The sequence below is a fragment of the Poecilia reticulata genome, chromosome 23, assembly GCF_904066995.2.
Source record: "Poecilia reticulata chromosome 23, P_reticulata-male-v2, whole genome shotgun sequence".
Lineage (NCBI taxonomy): Eukaryota > Metazoa > Chordata > Actinopteri > Cyprinodontiformes > Poeciliidae > Poecilia > Poecilia reticulata.
Window position 1 is genome coordinate 16,774,080 of NC_088852.1, and position 19,737 is coordinate 16,793,816.

The 19,737-nt window shown below is 40.2% G+C and overlaps 2 protein-coding genes across 5 annotated transcripts; one reads left to right on the plus strand and one right to left on the minus strand.

Annotated features, from left to right (window-relative positions):
- Positions 1-292: 292 nt before the first annotated feature.
- On the plus strand, positions 293-8,365 carry mcm10 (minichromosome maintenance 10 replication initiation factor). 4 transcript variants are annotated; one of them, XM_008401455.3, is made up of 18 exons: positions 293-520; positions 1,150-1,195; positions 1,276-1,539; positions 1,653-1,817; positions 2,640-2,780; positions 2,877-3,081; positions 3,200-3,365; positions 3,454-3,621; positions 4,277-4,393; positions 4,467-4,669; positions 5,598-5,692; positions 5,811-5,924; positions 6,008-6,463; positions 7,335-7,465; positions 7,563-7,676; positions 7,768-7,913; positions 7,998-8,040; positions 8,120-8,365. In XM_008401455.3, the coding sequence occupies exons 2-18, from the start codon at positions 1,189-1,191 to the stop codon at positions 8,201-8,203; spliced, it is 2,619 nt and encodes an 872-aa protein (XP_008399677.2). In that variant the 5' UTR covers positions 293-520; positions 1,150-1,188; the 3' UTR covers positions 8,204-8,365. The 4 variants fall into 4 exon arrangements, with proteins under 4 accessions (XP_008399677.2, XP_008399678.2, XP_081459820.1 ...); XM_008401456.3 differs by having other exon boundaries at positions 2,670-2,780; positions 2,874-3,081; XM_081603694.1 differs by having other exon boundaries at positions 2,670-2,780.
- A 1,676-nt stretch (positions 8,366-10,041) lies between these two features.
- ucmaa (upper zone of growth plate and cartilage matrix associated a) lies at positions 10,042-19,450 on the minus strand. The gene is made up of 5 exons (XM_008401458.3): positions 17,354-19,450; positions 15,563-15,622; positions 15,377-15,478; positions 12,044-12,142; positions 10,042-10,514 (listed from the first exon to the last, which is right to left on the minus strand). Exons 1-5 carry the CDS (start codon positions 17,595-17,597, stop codon positions 10,426-10,428), a joined length of 594 nt encoding a protein of 197 aa, XP_008399680.2. The 5' UTR covers positions 17,598-19,450; the 3' UTR covers positions 10,042-10,425.
- Between the last annotated feature and the right edge of the window lie 287 nt (positions 19,451-19,737).

Consider the following 19,737-nt stretch of genomic DNA (forward strand, 5'->3'; position numbering starts at 1 on the left):
TTTAACCACGTATAAATCAATCATGTATAAATAAAATGGCCAGAACATAATTTATTAGTAATTATTTTTTAGCACAAAAAATGTTTCACATCCACCCTTTAAAAATTAACTTAAATATTGTCCCATTTATAATGTACTTTTTGTTAAGTTAAAATCGAATAAAGATCATATATTATTAATATATGACGCTCAAATACTTCTCCAGATGACAAAATGGTCTCAATCCAATTTTCTTTTTCTACTCTTTTTTTTTTTTTTTTTTTTTTTAATGAGGCATATCACTGGACACCCTTCTCCTCTTTGACAACACATTGGGTCCTTCGTTTAGCGCCAGTTTAGATTTTCCTCTGTGTGAGGAAGCAGTTTAGTCGAGTCTGTGAATGAAATTAATATCAGCCTGGTTCGGACGGGAAGACGGTCCTAAAGAAAACAAAGTAATATTTTATGAGGTTCTAATATTTGGTTTGGTGTCACCGGTGCAAGCAGAAGACAGGAAACCGAGCAGCAACGAACGGAGGAGGTAAGCGTCGACTTACATTTGGAGTCAGACATGGAGAAAAAGTACTTTATTTTTAATATTTAAAAAATATATTTTTGTCTTGGTGTTCGCGAAAATAGAATGTATTTCCGTAATTAAACAGTGTTACTTTTCATATTCATTTTCGACGTGCGTGTGTTAGCTGTTTGGATTAGCATTTTACTGCTGTGACGTCGGTGAAGAATGTAACGCATACTTGTTGAAAACATTCCGCTTCTCACACCTTTAACCTTTAAATACATGACGGTTCTGCACCAGTCGGGTTCAAACATCCTCTGACAGGTCATCTTTACAGGATGGGCCTTTATTCCTATTTTAACACAAATTGTTGATTGGTTCGAGATCTGTACAAAATAAAACAACCTATTGTCAGAGACACAGAGCCTGCTGGATGAATCTGAAATCTGAATATGAATAGTCATGATTGTCTGTATACATGAATTCATTTTAGGATCTGCTCAAATTCTAATCTTTTTTTCTTTCACAGTTTATAACGTAACAACCACAATTTTTAAGTTTCTCCTAGATTTCGTTTTTATTTTATTAATTCAAAAGTTGAAATATTTCTGTCATCTCAGATTGACAGATAATTCACATTTTTTTCATGTCAGAATTGCCATCTGGGATCAGCTGCAGTCAACCCCTCTAAAATGGACAGTAAGTATTATAAAGTTTAACACACATTAAAAGTAAGGACTTTTGTAGTTTAATACTTAGTGGCTTTTTTCCCCCCTGAGGTGAGGACGACCTGGACATTCTGACGGCGCTCCTGGACGAGAGCGAGGAAACCGGCGAACCGCAGGCGGACGATTTGGACGGCCTGTTTGATGAGGACAACGGAGATGAGGAAGAGTACAAAGAGGACGGCGAGGGGACGGATGCCGTGTCGGAACTCTTTGGGGACGTTGAGGACATTGAAAACGAGGAGAAGGACGTGAAGGGAGAAGGAAGTGAGAGAGAATCCTGCCCGGACTTGGGCAGGTCCAAAGAGGATTTGCAAGGTTTGTCTCGCATCACTTCACTCCAGATTTGATTTCTGTTCCATTGAGGATTTATTTTATTTATTTATTCATTTATTTTTGCTTCATTATATGTGTCCCTGTGTTTTCTGCAGAGGAACTGAGGCGGATGCAGGAGCAGATGCAGAAGCTGCAGCAGCAGCTGCAGCTGCAGGCGAATCAGAAGAGTTCAGCTTCTCCCAAAGCAGGGAGATCAAAGCCGACACCGAGCCAGAACCCAGCGCCCAAACCGAGCCGGGCCAAAGCTGGACTGCAAGCAGGTAAACGTGTTGCTTAGCAACTCCTGGAGGGCCAGGAAAACACTCATTGATTGGCTTTTAGGGATGAATTCAAACCTTGTTGGTTGTGATATAGAATGATTAAGCAACAATAAGCTTCTTTTTATATAGCTTATGTATTTGTTTTATCATTATTTTTTATATAATTAAACATCAAAGTTTGTCTATTATTTCTGTTTTCTTTTTGTTACGTTTGTAATTATGCAACAATAAATGTCTGATTTAAGATTATTTATATTTCTCATTTTTATAATTAATCAACAAATTTATTTTATTATTTTGGTTTCTTTTTAGTATTTTTATAATAGTAAATTTATGTTTTGAAAACAAATATTCCTTTTTTAACTATTTTATAATTAACAAACTTTTATCTAATTACTACTTATTTATTAAGCCAAAATTAACTGTTTGAATTTATCATAATTTATTTAAATATTTATATTTAAGCAAAAATAAAAAAACAAAGCAAAAAAAGGTTATTTACAGTTAAGCAACACATTTTTACTATTTTTTATATTGTGGCTTGTTTAAGCCCCATTATAATTAAGCAATAATAAACTTTTAAAATGATTTTTATTTGTTTTACTACATTGTTTTACAATTTACAATTTGTTTTATTTAGTTATTATGATTTTTTTATATTTATGTGTATAAAAGTGCAACAATAAACTCCAATCATTTTTAAAAACAATAATTCGAAGCAGAACTTTGAAACCTAAAGACCCAGAGTAAATACCATCGGTGCTGTAAACTCTTCACCAGTTCTGTATTTCCAGTGGATGTTCTTGTGACTTTTTCTTCCAGTTTCAGCGTCTTTATCTGCTCCGGCCACAGGGGGGAGCTCCAAGCTGCAGGAATCCTCAGACTTCCTCTCTCAGCTCAGCAATGCAGACTCATTCAAACGTAAATCAAGAGTGGCTCACCAGGCCACAGCTTCACCTCCAGGTCACACCTTCACTCTTTGACTCACCCTGGTCCATTCAACTCTGAATGAAAGCTGTCCTTGGATTTCATGTTGCGTTTATGTGCTGTTTTCAGAAGATAGGAAACCACTGGTGGAGGTGAAGATCAGCAGCTCCTTCCAACCACTAGAGAGCGCCAGCGAGCCGGGCGGTCACCTGCTCTCTCCCCCTCCGTCCGACACTCGAACCACAGCGGGTGGAGAACCTAAACCATCTAAGCCAGCGGCTCTGCCTCCTGTTCCTAAAGACGTAGGGGTGGAGAAGTACTCAGGACTGCGGCTCAGGTCAGAGCCGCTAGCCTGTGTAATGCTGTTTAAAAACATAGAATTTAGGTGGTCATTGGTTCATTGAGTTGTGGAGCACTGAGGTCTGAAACGATGCTTTCGGTCGATGCTTCATCAGGAAGCCGCGGGTTTCCTCAAGCGAGATGGAGCGAAAGATGGCCGACCGGCGGCTGATCCGGCTGTCCCAGGTGCCGGAGCGGCTGAAGCGGGAGAAGCTGGAGGACAGCGACTGGGTGACGTTCGCCGTGTTGGTCAGCAAAGCTACGCCCCAAAGCAGCAGCAGCGTATGTTGTGATGCATTATGTTATTGCCGTGACCGCCGCCCGACCCTTGACCTCCCATTGGTTTCATGACTCAACCTTCTCTCTGCAGGGCAAAACCTTCAGCGTCTGGAAGCTGAATGACCTCCACAACCTGGACGTGTTTGTGTCCCTGCTGCTGTTCGGTGACGTCCACAAGGAGCACTGGAAGATGGAACCCGGCACGGTCATAGGAATCCTGAACCCCAACCCCATGAAGCAGAGAGACGGCTACGACGGGGTGAGGTACACACTCTCAGGCTGTTTTCACACCTGGTAGGCCAGTAGACTCTGTTTGATTGGGGACCAAAACATCTGTTCCATTTCCAGCTGTTGTGGTTCATTTTCACACCGAGTCAAACCATCAAACCCTACCTGTTCCCTTCCTCACCTGTGGTGGTGCTGCACCAAGAACCACTGAAGGAAACGACAGGAAAACCTCACAGCAAGACACTGAGCACAACTATCTTCTTCCCAAAAACGTAGTGGCCTTATATTTTAGTGGTTGTAGGATTTGTCTTTTGTCTTTGGTAAAACACCACAAACTATTTCTCCCATGAGTACTATATTTACATGTTTGTTATGGCTGTATTTACCCAGAATTCTTTGTGTTAGCATCTGCTTCCTGCTTTTGGAGCAGTTGCTTGTCTGCTTGACGTTCACATATGCATTGAAACTGAGCCAGACTTCATTTCAGTCCAACCAATTTTTCTAGGATGATCAGAGTTCTATTGTGCGTTCCAACTTTCCCAAACAGACAGGACCTTTTGGGCAAACCAACTAGAGTTCAATTAAAGCGGACTAAACAGGACTGGTGTGAACGCACCCTTAGAGACTCTGAAACTGAGCTTCATTCCCAATCGTCCCTCGCTGCTAACACCCTGGTTGGCCTGCAGGTCAGTCTGACGGTAGATCATCCTCAGAAGGTTCTGGTGATGGGGGAAGCTCTGGACTTTGGGATCTGCAAGGCGGTGAAGAAGAGCGGGGAGCCGTGCTCTCAGATCGTTAACATGGTAGCCCTCCATTTGCCACAACATTCCAATCCGGCTGTCTCGTCCGATGCTAACCACTTGACCCTCTCTGCAGTACGAGTGCCAGTACTGCCAGTACCACGTCAAGGCCCAGTACCAGAAGATGAGCTCCAAGAGGGCCGAGTTGCAGTCGTCGTTCTCCGGGAAAGCCCCCAACCGGGTGAAGGGGAGCGGGAAGGGGGGCAGCCTGAGAGAGCGTCTGTGTCAGGACGGCTTTTACTACGGGGGGGTCTCCTCTGCTGCCTGCGCCGCCTCCCTGTGAGTCCTGCTGAAACTACAATCCAAGTTAATGTAAAGGTTCTACTCAGCTCAGGCTTAGTTTTAGAGTATCCACAAAAAAGTCTGGAATCCATGTAGCTAAAATTACATTTTAGGCCTTAAAGTGTCTTGAATTCATTAAATAAAGGTTAGTTGACCTTAAATGCATTAATCCTGGGTCTTAAATTTGGTTGTGGCAGGACTATTTAATCTTGTATTTAATTTATTTATTCTTGTCCTCATGGGACTTTACAGTCAGGCAAAAGTTTGAGTTGCCTGTGTTCTGAGTTGAGGCAGTTGAGAATACCACTACCTAGCTGCTAATATACCCTTGCTACTTTTACATTAGCTAGCTAGGTATCTAGCTAATGTAAGTGAAAATTCATCTCCAGTTACCTAGGCAAAGTTCATACATTTCTGTGAAGATGCAAGTTTTCAATTCCATTCATAATTGTCTTAAAAAGCTTTTAAATTTGAGTTGGTGAAACATTAATTAACCATGAATATTGTATATATATTTTATATGACAGATCAACACGGAGTAGTGCATAATTGTGAAGTAGGAAGAAAATTCTGTATGGTTTTCATATTTTCTTTTTACAAATAATAATCCAAAACATATGGCATGCACTTCATGTAGGCTATTGAGCTGTTAGCATGTCATGGCAGTTATGAGTCTGTCAAACAGCAACAGTCTTGAGTCAGAGGTTTCTTTAGAATTGTTGCAACACTGACTGCTACTGGACAGGCTGCCTGCCAATATCTTGAATGTTGATGTTTCCAGATTCTGGCTAAGCTCCAACAGACTCGTTCACACACCATGTTTCAGATGTTTGTTTTGTAAATAATGTTGAAATGAATTCAGAATTGTCTTAGTTTTTCAGTAAAACACATCTGCAGCTTCAGTAACGAGTGAAGTGTGTTGCAGGACTGCATCTAAACCGACCAAACCGGTCCAGAAAACCCTGGACAAGCTGTTTGTGAGAGGATCGGCTCAGCTCATCAGTCAGGCCAAGAAGATCGGTATGGTTTACCTCAGCGCTCAGCGTTTTCGCTTTATGTCTTTAAAAAATACAGAGAAAAGTTGAGCTGTTTATAAAAAAAATCTGATGTGAGACCTCAGTTTTCTGGCGATTACCAGGTATGCAGTCTGGGGAAGTTTCCGGATGCTCCAACGAGTTTAAGAGCCTGATGACGATACCAACCCCAGGAGCTCTGCAGCTGAAGAAACACCTGGAGCAGGACAACCAGCTGGGTTGGAAGAATAATAATATTATTATTATTAAGTATTAGAATAAAAATAATAATACTCCTCCTGAACTTGACGTTTGTCCTCAGCCTCCAGAAATGCATCCGGAGCTCCGCTTCAGTCCATCTCTGCGTCTGACCTCTTAAAGCAGCAGAAGCAGAGGCAGCGGGAGCTCCTGGAGAGCCGCCGGCACAGAGTCCAGCAGAGGGCGCCGCAGAACCCGGGCAGCACCGCTACAACGCCGGGCCGAGCCGGTCTGACGTCCCCAAAGGCTGCCTCGGAGGTTCCCACGGCGACGTCGGACGCCCCGACGTTGGGCCGCGGCTTCTCCAAAGGGGACGACATTCTTTTCTTTGACAACAGCCTGCCTCAGGCTCCGCCTCCTAGCGCTCTCAGCCTATCAGCCACCAAGCTGGCCGCTCTGAAGAAGCTGAGGGGGAAAGGAGCAGCGCTGGAGAGGGAAGACCCCAACGCCGTGAAGAGGAAGAGGAGCGACAGCAGCGACATCAACGCCCGAGTAGAGAAGAATCGGACGTCCCCAAATGGTGCGTACAGAAGTGTTCGCACTTTAAGTTATTATAGATTGAGTTCATCTAAAGTTAACTGATCTTATCGACCGGCTAACAATTAATTGATAAGCAGCAGTTTTACTAAAAACCTGCATTTTCCCTTATATCAAGATGGCATGAAGTGTTTCTAAAACATAAAGGGCACATTTTTCATAATATATTGAATTTTTATAATATCAATACAATTTAAAATTTTGTGTTACGCTTTATTAAATACTGACTGAATAAACAGAAAATCGTGGTTTTCTCAGAAACTAAGATATATTGGTAAAACATGACTTTCAATTTATGTTTTATGATATATTACTTTATTAGCTCACCTGCCCTGGAATCATAGATGGAAACCATCTAGACCTATATCTGGTGTTAGGCATGTTTTATTAATATTTTTGGCACATTGCCCCTGTTTTAAATAAACTTATTAGCTGGGAAAAAACACCTAAATGTCATAATTTGATTATATATCAATCTTTTGGCAAAAAAGGAGGTGGTGATTATTATGTTTTTTATTTGGAAAAATTACTTTTGGCCAAAATGACATAGGCCATTATTTTTGGAAGGTAGTATAAGTATAAGTAGTATAGTCACCTCCTCAGCTTGACGTTTGTCCTCAGCCTCCAGAGATGCTGAGGACAAACAATTGGTTCTGCATATGCATGACCAGCGGCGCCCTCTGCTGGATGGCTGCCAAACTACAACACTGAAAGAAGCAGATTTATTTTTTAAATCGATTAGAGATTTTTTTAATCTAATAAACCATTGATCATAAGTTGATTAATGTTTTGTATCCTTGGTTGAAATGATTTCTGAGTACCTAAAGAACTCCTCCTTTGTCACACCTGCTCAGGCGGGTTGCCCGGTAACGAGGAGGAGGAGCCCGCCCTGAAAAAGAAACGTGAGCAGCAGCGCTACGTCGAGTCCGAGGAGTTCCAGAAGATCCTCAATGCCAAATCTCGTCACAGCGTCGCGCTCCAAGCGGTACAACCCGAGATTTTATTACATTTTCTTTCTTTTTTTTAATGTTTAGCTTTAAGGAGAGATCCAGATAACTGAGGCTGCTTCCTGCTTCCTGCAGTCAGAGTACCAGCTGCAGGAGCGCTACTTCAATATTCTGGTGAAGAAGGAGCAGATGGAGGACAAGATGAAGGCAATCAGAGAGATGAAGTGTCGGGCTGTCACCTGCAGAAAGGTACACCGTGGCGTTGCCGTTAGAAACGCCTCCATCTGTCATTCCGGAGTCTGATTTTTTCCCCCCCATCTTCTCGCTCCTACACCTCCAGTGCAGCTACACCTACTTCAAGCCGGCGGATCGCTGCGTGACTGAGAACCATGAGCTGCGGTGGCACGACGCCGTCAAGCGCTTCTTCAGATGTCCCTGTGGACAGAGGGCCATCGCTCTGGACAGACTGCCACACAAACACTGCAGGTAACCCCGGACACCCTTCCTCCTCTTCCTCCTCTTCACCCTCACCCAGAACCGCAGACTAAACTGAGCTGATGTCATTTCCAGCAACTGTGGGCTGTTTAAATGGGAGCGAGACGGGATGCTGAAGGTAAGACAGAACCACAGGAGAGGAGAAGCACAATGCATGCTGGGAGACCTGAGCTGAGGTTCTGGATGTTCTCTTTCAGGAGAAAACTGGACCCAAGATCGGAGGCGAGCTTCTCCAGCCTCGAGGAGAGGAGCACGCCAAGTTCCTCAACAGCTTGAAATGAACTCTCACCTCCGAGAAGAACCAGCGTTGAGTTTCGTATAATTATGTAGCAACATGTTTTTTAAATCAAATTTTAAATTTAAATGTTTTTTTTAAAGGATATTCAGACGTTTTTAAGGTATTGAATTTGTAAACAGGCTGAATAAAGCAAGACTTTACAAAGTGTCATGTAAAAGTTTGTTTTTATCCTTTTTAATGGAAAAGTTAACCTGAAAACTTTGGGAGTAAAAATGAGAGAAAAATTATTTATATAGTTTTTTATTTTCTTCTTTTAAGAAAAACAAAAGAGAATGTTTTCATCCACCTTTTCAATTTGTCCAAAGTTACAGAATTATCATTTAATAACTTATTTTTCCAAATTCAATTTTGTTTTCCAATTAAAAAAAAATTACCCTACACTCCTTTTTCTGAAAACATATTAGTGTGCAATATTTCAACTAAAAATACTTTCAATTAGAAAAAAAAATCTGTCTTTGTAAATCTGTTAAAAGCTATAAGTTGTTTTGGAAGGGATAAATCAGCTTCAAGGTCATTTAACAGAGAACATAGAAACGTGCTTTACTTCTTCAAACATAACCGCAAATTTTATGAATTGACTTAAACTTGGATCACAGTTATAACTTTAATTTCTGAATTTGTAATAAGTTGCAGTGATACAAATCTACAGAAATGTGGATGAAGCAGTGAAACTTTAGACACCACAGGAAAAATGTCTTCAAGGTGGGTTTTTATGTCACTCCCAGAAAAGTTGACAAACTCAAAATATATTAAAAAAGAGGTCAACTAAGTGTAACCCTACTCAAAAAATAACTTCTGGTTTAGCAAAAACACAGAAGTATAACTTATGTTGGCACAAGCATGTTAGACAGCGCTAAGACCCGCCTCCTGGCTCTGATTGGTTGTGATTAAAGGCAGAAGGTGGGGGATCTTTTTATAATTTTTTTTTTAAACATGTCTCATGCCACAATGTCACCACATTGAGACAGTTTCAACAAATATGTAAAAACATTTCTTCTAAGTTTCGTACTGCAGCTTTAATACTGTGGAACAGCTCACAGTGTATTTAGTATTTTTACATATAAAATGATTTGTTGCAGTTTGGCAGCAGCACCGTAACTATTAAAGTTCAAAAACCTGAACACAGGAGCTTCTGTGAAGTTTTTCAATTCAAAGTAAGAGATAACAGCTCTATAGAAATACACCCTTCTAGCTCTGTAGGATTCTTGGAACAGTGAATTGAAGCATGAAATCAATCAGCAAACGCTCTCTACCACTTTCTGTGTATGTGTGTGTATGAACTAGGTTTTTATATCCTTGTGGGGAACCTATTTCTGTCTACAATGTGGGGTTGTGGGGGCCATTGCTCCTTGTGAGGACATTTTCTTGGACCCCATAAGGGGAAATGCTGTTTTGGGGTTGGGGGTTAGGTATGTGATGGTTAGGGATACGGGTACAGGTTAGGTTGTAGAAAATGATTGGAAATCAATGTAAAGTTCCCACAAGTCACAAAAACACGACTGTGTGTGTGTGTTGGCGGCTCTACTGCTTAATCCATTTGGCTGCCCTGCAACTCTTCGCTTTAAGACCTCCAGTACCCAGTGCAAATATAAAAGAACTGTTGCTCTATGTTTTTCTTTGGGATTGTCATTTCTCAGCACTAACACTTTGTCTTCTTTATATGATTTTCTCACTTCTCTGTTGGTCTCTTCCATCCAGTGTGTGTCAGATATTTCCTCTCTGGAATGTGAGATTCATTGCAGCCTGATGTCTTCAGCAGCTTGCTTCATTTTTATTTTTCCACCCCGCTTCCCTCCTTTCAAATACTCCAAATACCAGACATTGTGGAGGCAAGGTAGCCTCATGGACGCTGGTCTTTATTCCTTTGCAACTTAAATACATGAAAGTCGGCGCAAACCACACTGCCATCAACTGCACTGTAGTTCCTACAGTATGCACATGTAAAAACCATTTTAAAAAGCATGCAAAACTCATAGCTTCCCATAGAAAAACTGCGCAATTAAAACACATTACACGTGTGGCACAACTTCAAAATTATGAAAATAGGATAAGGTTTGTGGAAAACTTAACGTAGCTTAATGTCTTACACATACATGAATAACTTTAGCGCTTGCTCTCATATATCATATATCAGCCATTTGCCATTGATACAGGCGCCTTGTTGCTATAAAGAAGAGATGGAAATCTTTACACGAAGTCACGTGTTCAGTGAAACCAGTAGAATCGAGGATGGAGGCCGTCGTAGTGATACTCTCGCAGCTGCTCGTTCATCTCTCTTGACCTCTCATTTACTTCTGTTAAAAAAAAAAGACATTTATGTTACTGCAGCTTGTAGTGTTTTAGCTAATGCTACTTTTGTAAGCTAGCACATTTCCTGACTCTTAAGGGAAAAAAATGCCTATGAAGAACATAAACTATGAACTTACCAAAGTTATGATTCACACGTATTTGATCATTGCTAATATTTTTCCACTTGCTAGATTCCTGAACTCTTTTGATGCCAAAATGGTGGGAAAGCTGCCAGCTAAGTGGAAGCAACTCCAATTGGGTCCATATTTAGTTTGATTTAACGGCTATAAATTATATGTATTATATTCAACGTTGTTTTTCTATAAAATAAATTTTTTGAGAAACATTGGCTGACATTTTCTTTGAAATCTTAAACTCAGTTCGCCAGAAAAAACTAACTGCTAAACCAGTTCTCTGAAATGTTGGACCTCCTCAGAGACTCGATCTCAAAGTAGAACCCAAGGAAAAATGTAGAACCATTACTTGTAGAACGAAAGCTACTCTAACACAGCTTGAAAAATTCTTTGGCATTGAGCCTTAAAGAATTACAGTTCTGTCGCCATTCATGATTTCAAAGTTAGTTGTCACATAACGTCATGTTGGTCACTTCGCCAAACATAATCAATATCCTTCCTTCCTTGTCCAATTTTGCCTTTATTAACCACTAAATACATGAGCAATTTAGTTGCGCTTCTGATTTTGAAAAGCCTGATAAGCCTTGCTTGGTATCCAGAGACCATCATTGTGCTCTGTTCACATGTCTTCTTGAAGATACTGGTTTGCCAAAAGTACCAGCCTTGGTAGTGATGGTTGGCTTCCACTTTGCCTCTCACACTACTATTCTTGCATGTATAGGGGGCAATTTTGGTTTTCTACCACAACCTTCTTTTAAAGTTCTTGCATTTTTAATCATATGTTGGTACTGCAATCAGGGATGCCGGCCGGGAGATCTTGGGTATTGCTTTCTTGTCTGCAGGTTTTTCAGTTTAATGTCAAATCAATTTAAAGTACAGCTATAAACCTTTTTACACCAGAAGTGCCACTAAGGGTGTGAAGCAATGTTCTGTGGACACTTCTTTAAAGATGCAAGGATTTTGCATACATCTATCTTTTCATTCTTTTTTTTATGGCATTTCCCGTCAGAAGACAACTAAAGATAAGCCCTAATGGTTACACATAAATGAAACTGGCAGCTATCTTTGTTGTTTTCTCCACGAGCCTCCCTGAACATCCTTCATATGAAGCCAAATCACATTTTTATGGTAAATAGTTCTCAGTTTAGAAACTGTGACTGCAAGCATATCACAGCTTTCTGACCACTCCGGAGATGATTGTCAGCTTTCGGTGGACCGCAAATAGACGCTTTGAATGCGCGCGGCCTCCCAGGCGTCGTCCTGCGGTCCGGAGGAATCATCCTTCTCCAAGACCGAACTGAAGCTGTTCAGCTGCTTCTTAATGCGTTGTTTGTTCAGCCATGTCGTTAGAGTGTTGGGTTTTCTGAAAGCATGTGCCGGGGTCTAACTTATTGTCTCACCATCACGGTCTTCCTCAAGGTAGTTCTCGTATTCGTCTCTCTGTTCCTCGTTATACTCCCTCCTTCTCTCGCTGGCAGCTCGCTTCATTCTCTGCTCGGCTGTGGTGGAGAAAAGATAAACACATTTTAGTCTTTCTTTTTAGTTCAGGTCAAAACGGGAAACTTGTATGTTTTATCAATGGCGGCGGAGGAAGTGAACGGATTCGTTCAGCCAGCGTTGGCCACGCTGCCAAATATTGAATTAACGTTAACAGCTGCCTCGTTTGGTTTGGCTCTTCTCCCTTTGCATTGGAGAATGGTTGTTTACAGTGCAGACAATTTCTGGTAAGCTTATTTTTTTCCCGGTAAGCTTCATAGCATAAAACATTTAAAACCTCAACTCTGTTAGCAATCCTTTTTCCAAAACCCAGACCCCAAACCCGCTGCACGAAGCAAAGCATAGAAGAAAGAGGCATGGTTTTTATCAGGCTATATTTATACCTGTTCTTTGTCATCTCAGCTTTCAAAATTCATTGTCATCCATGAATACTGTATGTGGATTGAGGCTGATCTAGTAACAGCTGAAAGGTGGATAAAACTTTTGGCAGATCAGCAGTAAATTTAAAGTCTCGCTTCATTTGTCGCAGGGTGGGGAGGACTTTCCACCTAAAAACATCTAACCTGACGCAGAAATCAGGAGAACAAGAAAGCATCTGAACCAACTTAGACAGTTTTGACCAAAGGTATTTAATTCAAGAGTCTCATCAGATTTACGCGGTATTTACCCGGTTAATAGAGGAAACCAAATATACTCAAATAAGTATAAACACCTAAATAATTGAGTGAGCTGGGTTTGGCTTTATGTAATCTCTCTTTACTTCTCTTTGTATCAAATCAGCAGTTCTTTTCCATGCAGGCAGAGCATGGCTGATACACACATTAAACTTTATTACACTTTTAGCTGTACCCCTAATTTAACACAAGTGGCAACAAGATATGGATTACATCACAGTAAACACACAGGTCTGCTTTCAGTCTGCCAAGGCCCTGTCCCTCCAAAGCAGCCAATAAGTTAGAAAACGTCATAATTAGGCTCAAGCTAAGCTAGCATTGTAGCATTGCTCCCCAGATGCTTCTGACCATATGTAGCTTTTTGTTTATTGTATTTTCCACAATAACTGTTAAATTATTTGGCATTTATCTCTCAAATAAATAAAAAGACACAAAAATAAAAAATTAAAGACGTTCGATTAGCACAGTTGGATGTTGGTGCTATGACGTCAAGTTAGTGCGTATAGCCTAACGGTGTTTTTACGAGCCATGTTATTAGCTCGGGGGAAGGCTAATGATCTATTTTAAAATTTTAAACATTGTGCTGATATCCTGTGCTCTATTGGCTTTGGAATGACATCACACCAAATTTAACTGCGTTGCCATTTTAAGTCTGAAAACAAATGGGATTGGCTCGCTCAGTGAGCTGGCTAACCACTGTTACCATTACAAGTCAGTAAGAGTGTTTTTTTCTCTGTATTTTATGTAATTAAATGGTAAAGGAACACATTAACATGTTGTACACAACGATGTGTGTAACTGGTTTAATTAGTTATAAATTGCCAGAGCTTCAAATAAACAGGCCGTTATTGCAGCTCTATATATTTTTTCTCCCCCCCTCCTTCTAAGCTGCCAACACCCACAAAGTGTTCCTGAGAACCTCCACTCCTAACCCCTTAGTTTGTCTTTTCACAAACAGATTAAAGCGGTTTGCGGCCCAATTTCAGAATGGTACAGATGACCTGCCAGCACAGACGGCTGTTGCAAATAGACTCTTAAATAATTTTTATTGCCAAGATTTTCACAGACTAATTAAAATCTTCTTCAAATGGAGACTGTTAACACAAAGTGTTCGGTCTTTAATGTCTTTTGCTTTCAATTTATTTTCACAGTAAATCGGATCACAAAGGTCTGGTGATTTTACTCTTAATTCAGAGATGGCCACACCCAAGTTAACTAAATGCTGCAAGTGTTTTTGAAGAAAAAGTGACTCAATCGCTGCACCCTGAAGTTGTTCTTTTTTTCCCCAAGATCAATAACATAATTTAAAAAATAACAATTATCCCCTAAAATTAGGAAGTTATGCTTTCCTGTTAACAAGGCAAGACACTTTTTTCTGTTTTGCGTCTGCAAAGATTTACAAATCCCTTTTCTACAAAATATCTGGTAAACATAAAAATAATAACAATAATAATAATTAAAAGTTTTGTGGCCGAAGAAAACATTCAACTTGGCAATTTTAGCTTGTGGCAAAAGGTTTGGATCGTATGAGAGAAAAAGGTTTGCAGATCGCAAAGTGTGTTTTAAACAATCTGTCGTATTAAAATTTTGGCTAGTGTCATGTTGAATGACAATCAACGTGATTGGCTAGCCTGGCTACAGCTATGTTTTCTGAAAGTGCTCATACTTTGAGATGCCAACTCCCTGTTAACTGGATTTTCACAGACTAATTAAAGTTGGCAAATGAGTGTCAAACTTGTTCTGGGCGCAACGGACAGATAACGCCCCCCAGGGTGTGCTACCCTGGGCACTGAGTCACATTGGAAAACCTCTATTGGGGACAGTACTGGTTTACTTCTTAAAATCAGGAGCATTTTTATTCCTGAGTTATTCACAAGTGAGAATTCTGTGACTTATGTAACATCATACATCCAAAATAAAAATGATTGGAAAAGTAACTAATTGTATACAAAGTTTAGAATTGGCTACTTTTTAGCTAATTAGAAATTTTCGATATTTTAAACTTATGAAAACAGCTGTCCTCTGCTCTGACAGATACAGACGTTCCTATGCATTATTGACATGAGCTGTAGAAATGTTTAAAATAAAGAAATTCTGTACATTATTCCGACTGCAGCATGTCTGGGTTTCAGTGCTTTGAAGTTGCTTTCTATATGGTGGCTACTGAAGAGGGAACGTTTTGTTCTGAGAAACCCGACGAGGCAGAAGTCGCTCCACAGTATCCTGTGACTCCTTGTGCAGTTTCCAGCTCGTGAGAGACTCTGTCTTGGTGTCGAACCACAAATAGTGGAGCGTCTGTTATTCTCCTGAACTTTGAGAGCTCGCAGTCGAAACAAACCATATCACCGTCCCAGTCCCGCCACAGACCAATAAATCCACCGCTCTCTATCTCAGCTCCTTAACGACAGGCCGAGTGTGTCTGATATAGGCCGTAACTACTACTGCAGCTACATAGGGGCATGCCACAGTGACTAACACCAAAAATAAATCAAATTACCCAAACAAACCTGTTATTCCACTGCGGCCATAGACATGGCTTAGGCCAGATTTTACTACACCTACCTTGGACCTCGGTGTAGGACTTGGGTGAACGGCGACTGCGGCGTTTTTGACTGAAGAAGTTTGAGGCGTCTGACTCGGCCATAAATACCTGCCGCGCAGCTCCTGGAGATGACAGGATGGGGAGTTTAAAATCACATAAAAAAATGAGGAGCTGTAGACGGTAAAGGCCGAGCAGACATTAATTACCTTGAGCATCTGCAGGTTTGGAGTCATCCCGAACCGCGGCGCTTTTCACCACACCAGAAACTGGAAAGGATGGAGAAGAAAAACTGCTATCGACTCTTTAGATTGTATTTTAATGATATTCAGGGTAGAATAATCGGGTAAGGTTTGAACAGTTTTTACGCTTGTCTCCAGGGCCGGTCAAAGCCTAGGGCCCTGAGCTGATTTTCATTTGGGGCCCATGATGCCAACATGTCAACACTAGATGACTGATCATTCCTAAGCTACTCTATGGGTAGCATATCATTAGTATCATTACTATTAGCATTAAATATTTCAGTGGCATTAAAGTGTGCCATATTATTTTAACCATTTGAATGTAACATCAGCTGATAAACACTAAATTTACAGTGAACAATAAATTATATATTTTAAATTTGCCCAAGAGTGGCAGCAGCTATCAGCAGGAAGAGATTAACTAATTATTTGCGTGACTAAAAACAATACAAATTGTTTTTCCATTTGTAAAAGCATTTAGTTTGTATTATTCATTGTTATAATAGCAAATACCATGCTAACTTTATCAAGTTATCATGATAAAGCACCAAAAATGTTGAGTTTTTAGGGGGCCTTGGTGGAGTAGCATTGCCTTTGGCCAGCCCTGCTTGTCTCCATCTTGGGCGATTGTAATGCAAAGGGGAGTAAAAAGCTCTGGACATGCTGTTTATAGTGTTTAATTCAAATTAAAAATACTTTATTCCTTTCAAAGGGAAACTAAATGTTTCGAAGGCGAGAGGAAATAAAAAGGATTGTCCAGGCCTTTGTTGGCTATTGATTTAATTAATTAATCAATCCATCCATCCATCCATCCATCCATCCATCCATCCATCCATCCATCCATCCATCCATTTTCTAAATTAATTAAATTATAAATTATCTAATCTTTTTTTTTTAAAATGTGTATAAATTAGAATAAAATCATTAAACTCCATAAGTGAGATGGATTCCTCTTAACTGCAAACTTTTGAACTTTGTTTCACTGAAAATGGGCAAATCTGCGCCACGGCTAACTTTTATTAGCAACAGAAGCCGTAAGTGTATTTCTTAGCGTTTTATAGATTTAAGCACTATAAGCTCATGGACAGACCTGTATGTTGTGCAGTTTGAAATTTGAAACTGATTTAACCACAAACTCCCAGAAAAGAAAAGAAAACTGTATATTGCTAAAGCTATTGCTAACGGCAGCCATATTGCAGCTAAGACAAGTTCGCTTCATTTTTCTGGCACAAACCAGTTTGGACATTTTTTACTTTTAACTTCAAATGGGACAACAGTCACTTGATTCATTTAGATAAATCATTTTATCCTTTGAAAATTCATGACATGATTTAACCGCTTAATTCAGAACTATAAAGCAATTATTATTCATGCTGCACCTAAAATAAATATTACAGGAAGAATGTTATGTATAACATTAATTATTTATTTTTAAGCAGAAATGTAACAAAAAACTAAATTTCGTATTTTTTTTAACATCATATTTATCATATTTTGAACTTATGTTAAAAATATGATAATTATTGCCTTTTTGATCCTTATAGAGGAACAAAAGTGTAACAAGCTAGTTATACATAAAGATGTGTGATGCTACTGTAAAACTTTCTTAAAAAACAAACAAAAAAAAACAAGATAAGAAAATACAATCATAGATTTGAAACTAAAATAAAAAATAGTTCTGAATTCTTCCAATTTTTTTTTCTCCCAACTGTGAAGGCGGGACGTTGCTGATCCTTTTTGTGCTGCCGAGGTACTTACAGGTGATGATGAGGAGGATGGAGAGCGAAGACGAGACCAATGCTCGAGTCCAGGACATTCTGAGGGAGAAAAGCCAGATCCGTGTGGGACTGAACAGCACACCTATCAGAGCAGGACTGAGGCTGGATGGAAGGATGGACGGGAGGAAGGTGGGCGAGCCAGGAAGGGAGGAGAAGAGGGGGAGGAGACGGAGGGAGGGGAGTGAAAGGTTCATCCAGAGGATGAAAGCTGATGGTATTTCCATTGCTACTGGGAGGGAAAAAGAGAAGAGACTGTGCCACTTTGAGCACCTGATTTTTTTTTTTTTTTTTCATGCTGCCACTAAAATGGAAGCTATTGGGGGAGACCAAAGATCTGGCATGAGGAGGACGGGGAGGACGAGTTAAAAAAAATTATGACTCAAATCTATAACTGATGTGACCACAGCGTTCTGTAAAATCCACTGTTTTTGAGCTTCACGTCATATTACAATGTTATTCCCTCATCACTAAAATACATGGAGTGTTGCTTCGATTGTTTCGTGCATGTTTGAGAAATCCTTTAGTCTCCATGGCAACCATTCAGCCGCACAAAAGACCCGGGCGGACCAAGCTCCGCCTTCAAGACGCAACTCCTCCTCAGAGCTGCAGTTTCCAAGCTTCCCTTCCCGCAGCTCCCTGACTCCACTCCTTCAGACTAGCCAGCAGCGATTAGCAAACACCTGGTGGAACCGCACATCAGCTGAGCTCTTCATAGGAGACACTTTGCAGAGCAAAGCTGGTAAAAACATTGCCAAAGGGTTAATAGAAGAGCCATGCTGTGATGATTTCCTGAAGGCGGAGTTTCAGAAAGAGCCAGAGTTTTTAAAGAGACAGAGGCCCAATTAGAGCCATAAGCCATACAGATTTTTTTTTCAACCTAGCTTATTAAACTGCAGAGGCCACAAATCCCTGAAAATAGCACTTTGTGTCTTTTCCAAGCCGACAGTGGATTTGTCTGATTTTCAAATCTTTTGATAAACTTCTTAAAGGGACAGCTAGACTCCTTTTAGAACCTGCTCTCTTCTTCTTCTTCTTCTTCTTTTTTTTTAAGCAACAATTTAAAATGTACTTGAGGAAAGGCATGGTCAGAAACCAGTGTGCTGGTTCTGTTTTTAATTCCAGGAGGGAGTGAGGATGGAATCTAATCCGAAGGAGAAGCTGTCTGCTGCTCTGCAGGACGGGAACTCCTCCCAGAGGGAGACCTCAGCCCTATCCTCATCTCTGTCATTGTAATTCCACTCAGGTCAGATGAATGTCAAACAGATCTGAGGACATTTCTTTCACCAGCCAATCAGAGAGGAGGCTCCTCCAGGAAGTCAGAAGTCAGTATGTAGTGATGAATTCAACATCCTGTAGAGGATCTGGAGTATAATTGTACCTTGCATACACAGAGTGACATGCTTTATGTATGTTTTCCTTCCAGGCAGATTAGCTGCAGGTGGAAACATGTCTTTGCAGCACTGAAAGCCTTCATTATCATTATCATTCCAGATATAAGCGATCGTACTTTTACCTACACACCATATGCATCCCGCCTTTGTTTTAAGCCTTCAGCAGATTGGAAACTGCTGAACTGGAGGTGCAAAGGAAATTGGTCTCTGTAGTTTTCCGCCTCAGATCTGATCGGATCTGAAATGTTTCTCCGATGAAGGAAACTGGGCAAAGATGACTCGGCGCTCTGCCCAGACAAAAACCGGAGCAGACCGTAAAGTCTGGTAGTGATTAAAGCCGTGAATGGAGCTGGATTCAAAGCCTTGTGTAAGACAACAGTCAGCGTTGTGTGGATCAATTTCTTTTTTTCTGAATGCAAAAACTTGACTTTAGATTGGCCTTTTCAGAGTGGATATGGCAAGGTTTTTATTGTTTTGTATGGAAGCCCGGCAAGATATCCTTTTTATAGTTTTTAAGTCTGGCAATTTTTTTTCTTCCTGTTTGAGTGTTATCTGAATTTTATTTAGAAAAATCTAAATTATAATTTCTTTTTTCCACAAGGAACATTTTGGGACAGCGGTCCTTGGAAACCAGGCTCTTGACTATCAAATCTGTGGTTTAACTCCAGTTCCTCTAGTGGTAGAAAAAATGTATTACAAGAAGACCACTTTTAAAAAAAAAAGTCTCAATATTTTATGTCACTTGGCAGAAGGGAAAAAATGTTTTTTTCCAGAAATAGGGCAAATATGTTAGTTTATAGTCAGCACAGTTGGTCAGATTTTGTAAATAACTTTTTCCTTCCAGAACAAAAAAAGTTCAATTATGTCAAAAGTGAACCAAAAAGCTTGGAAACGTTTTTGTTTTACTTGTTGATACCTTTAAAGTTGTGAGAAAAAGAAAATTTGGTCAAACTATGTGAAAATGGGTTTTTAG

What these genes read in the sequence shown, in the direction of transcription:
- mcm10 (XM_008401454.3), top strand. An exon ending in GGAGCAGGACAACCAGCTGG is followed by an intron (nt 5,925 to 6,007) that starts GTTGGAAGAATA and finishes GTTTGTCCTCAG; the next exon opens with CCTCCAGAAATGCATCCGGA. An exon ending in CTGCCACACAAACACTGCAG is followed by an intron (nt 7,914 to 7,997) that starts GTAACCCCGGAC and finishes TGTCATTTCCAG; the next exon opens with CAACTGTGGGCTGTTTAAAT.
- ucmaa (XM_008401458.3), bottom strand. Translation starts at nt 17,597, where the DNA reads ATGGAAATACCATCAGCTTTCATCCTCTGGATGAACCTTTCACTCCCC. An exon ending in CATCCTCCTCATCATCACCT is followed by an intron (nt 15,623 to 17,353) that starts GTAAGTACCTCG and finishes CATCCTTTCCAG; the next exon opens with TTTCTGGTGTGGTGAAAAGC. An exon ending in GTCCTACACCGAGGTCCAAG is followed by an intron (nt 12,143 to 15,376) that starts GTAGGTGTAGTA and finishes TCTCCACCACAG; the next exon opens with CCGAGCAGAGAATGAAGCGA.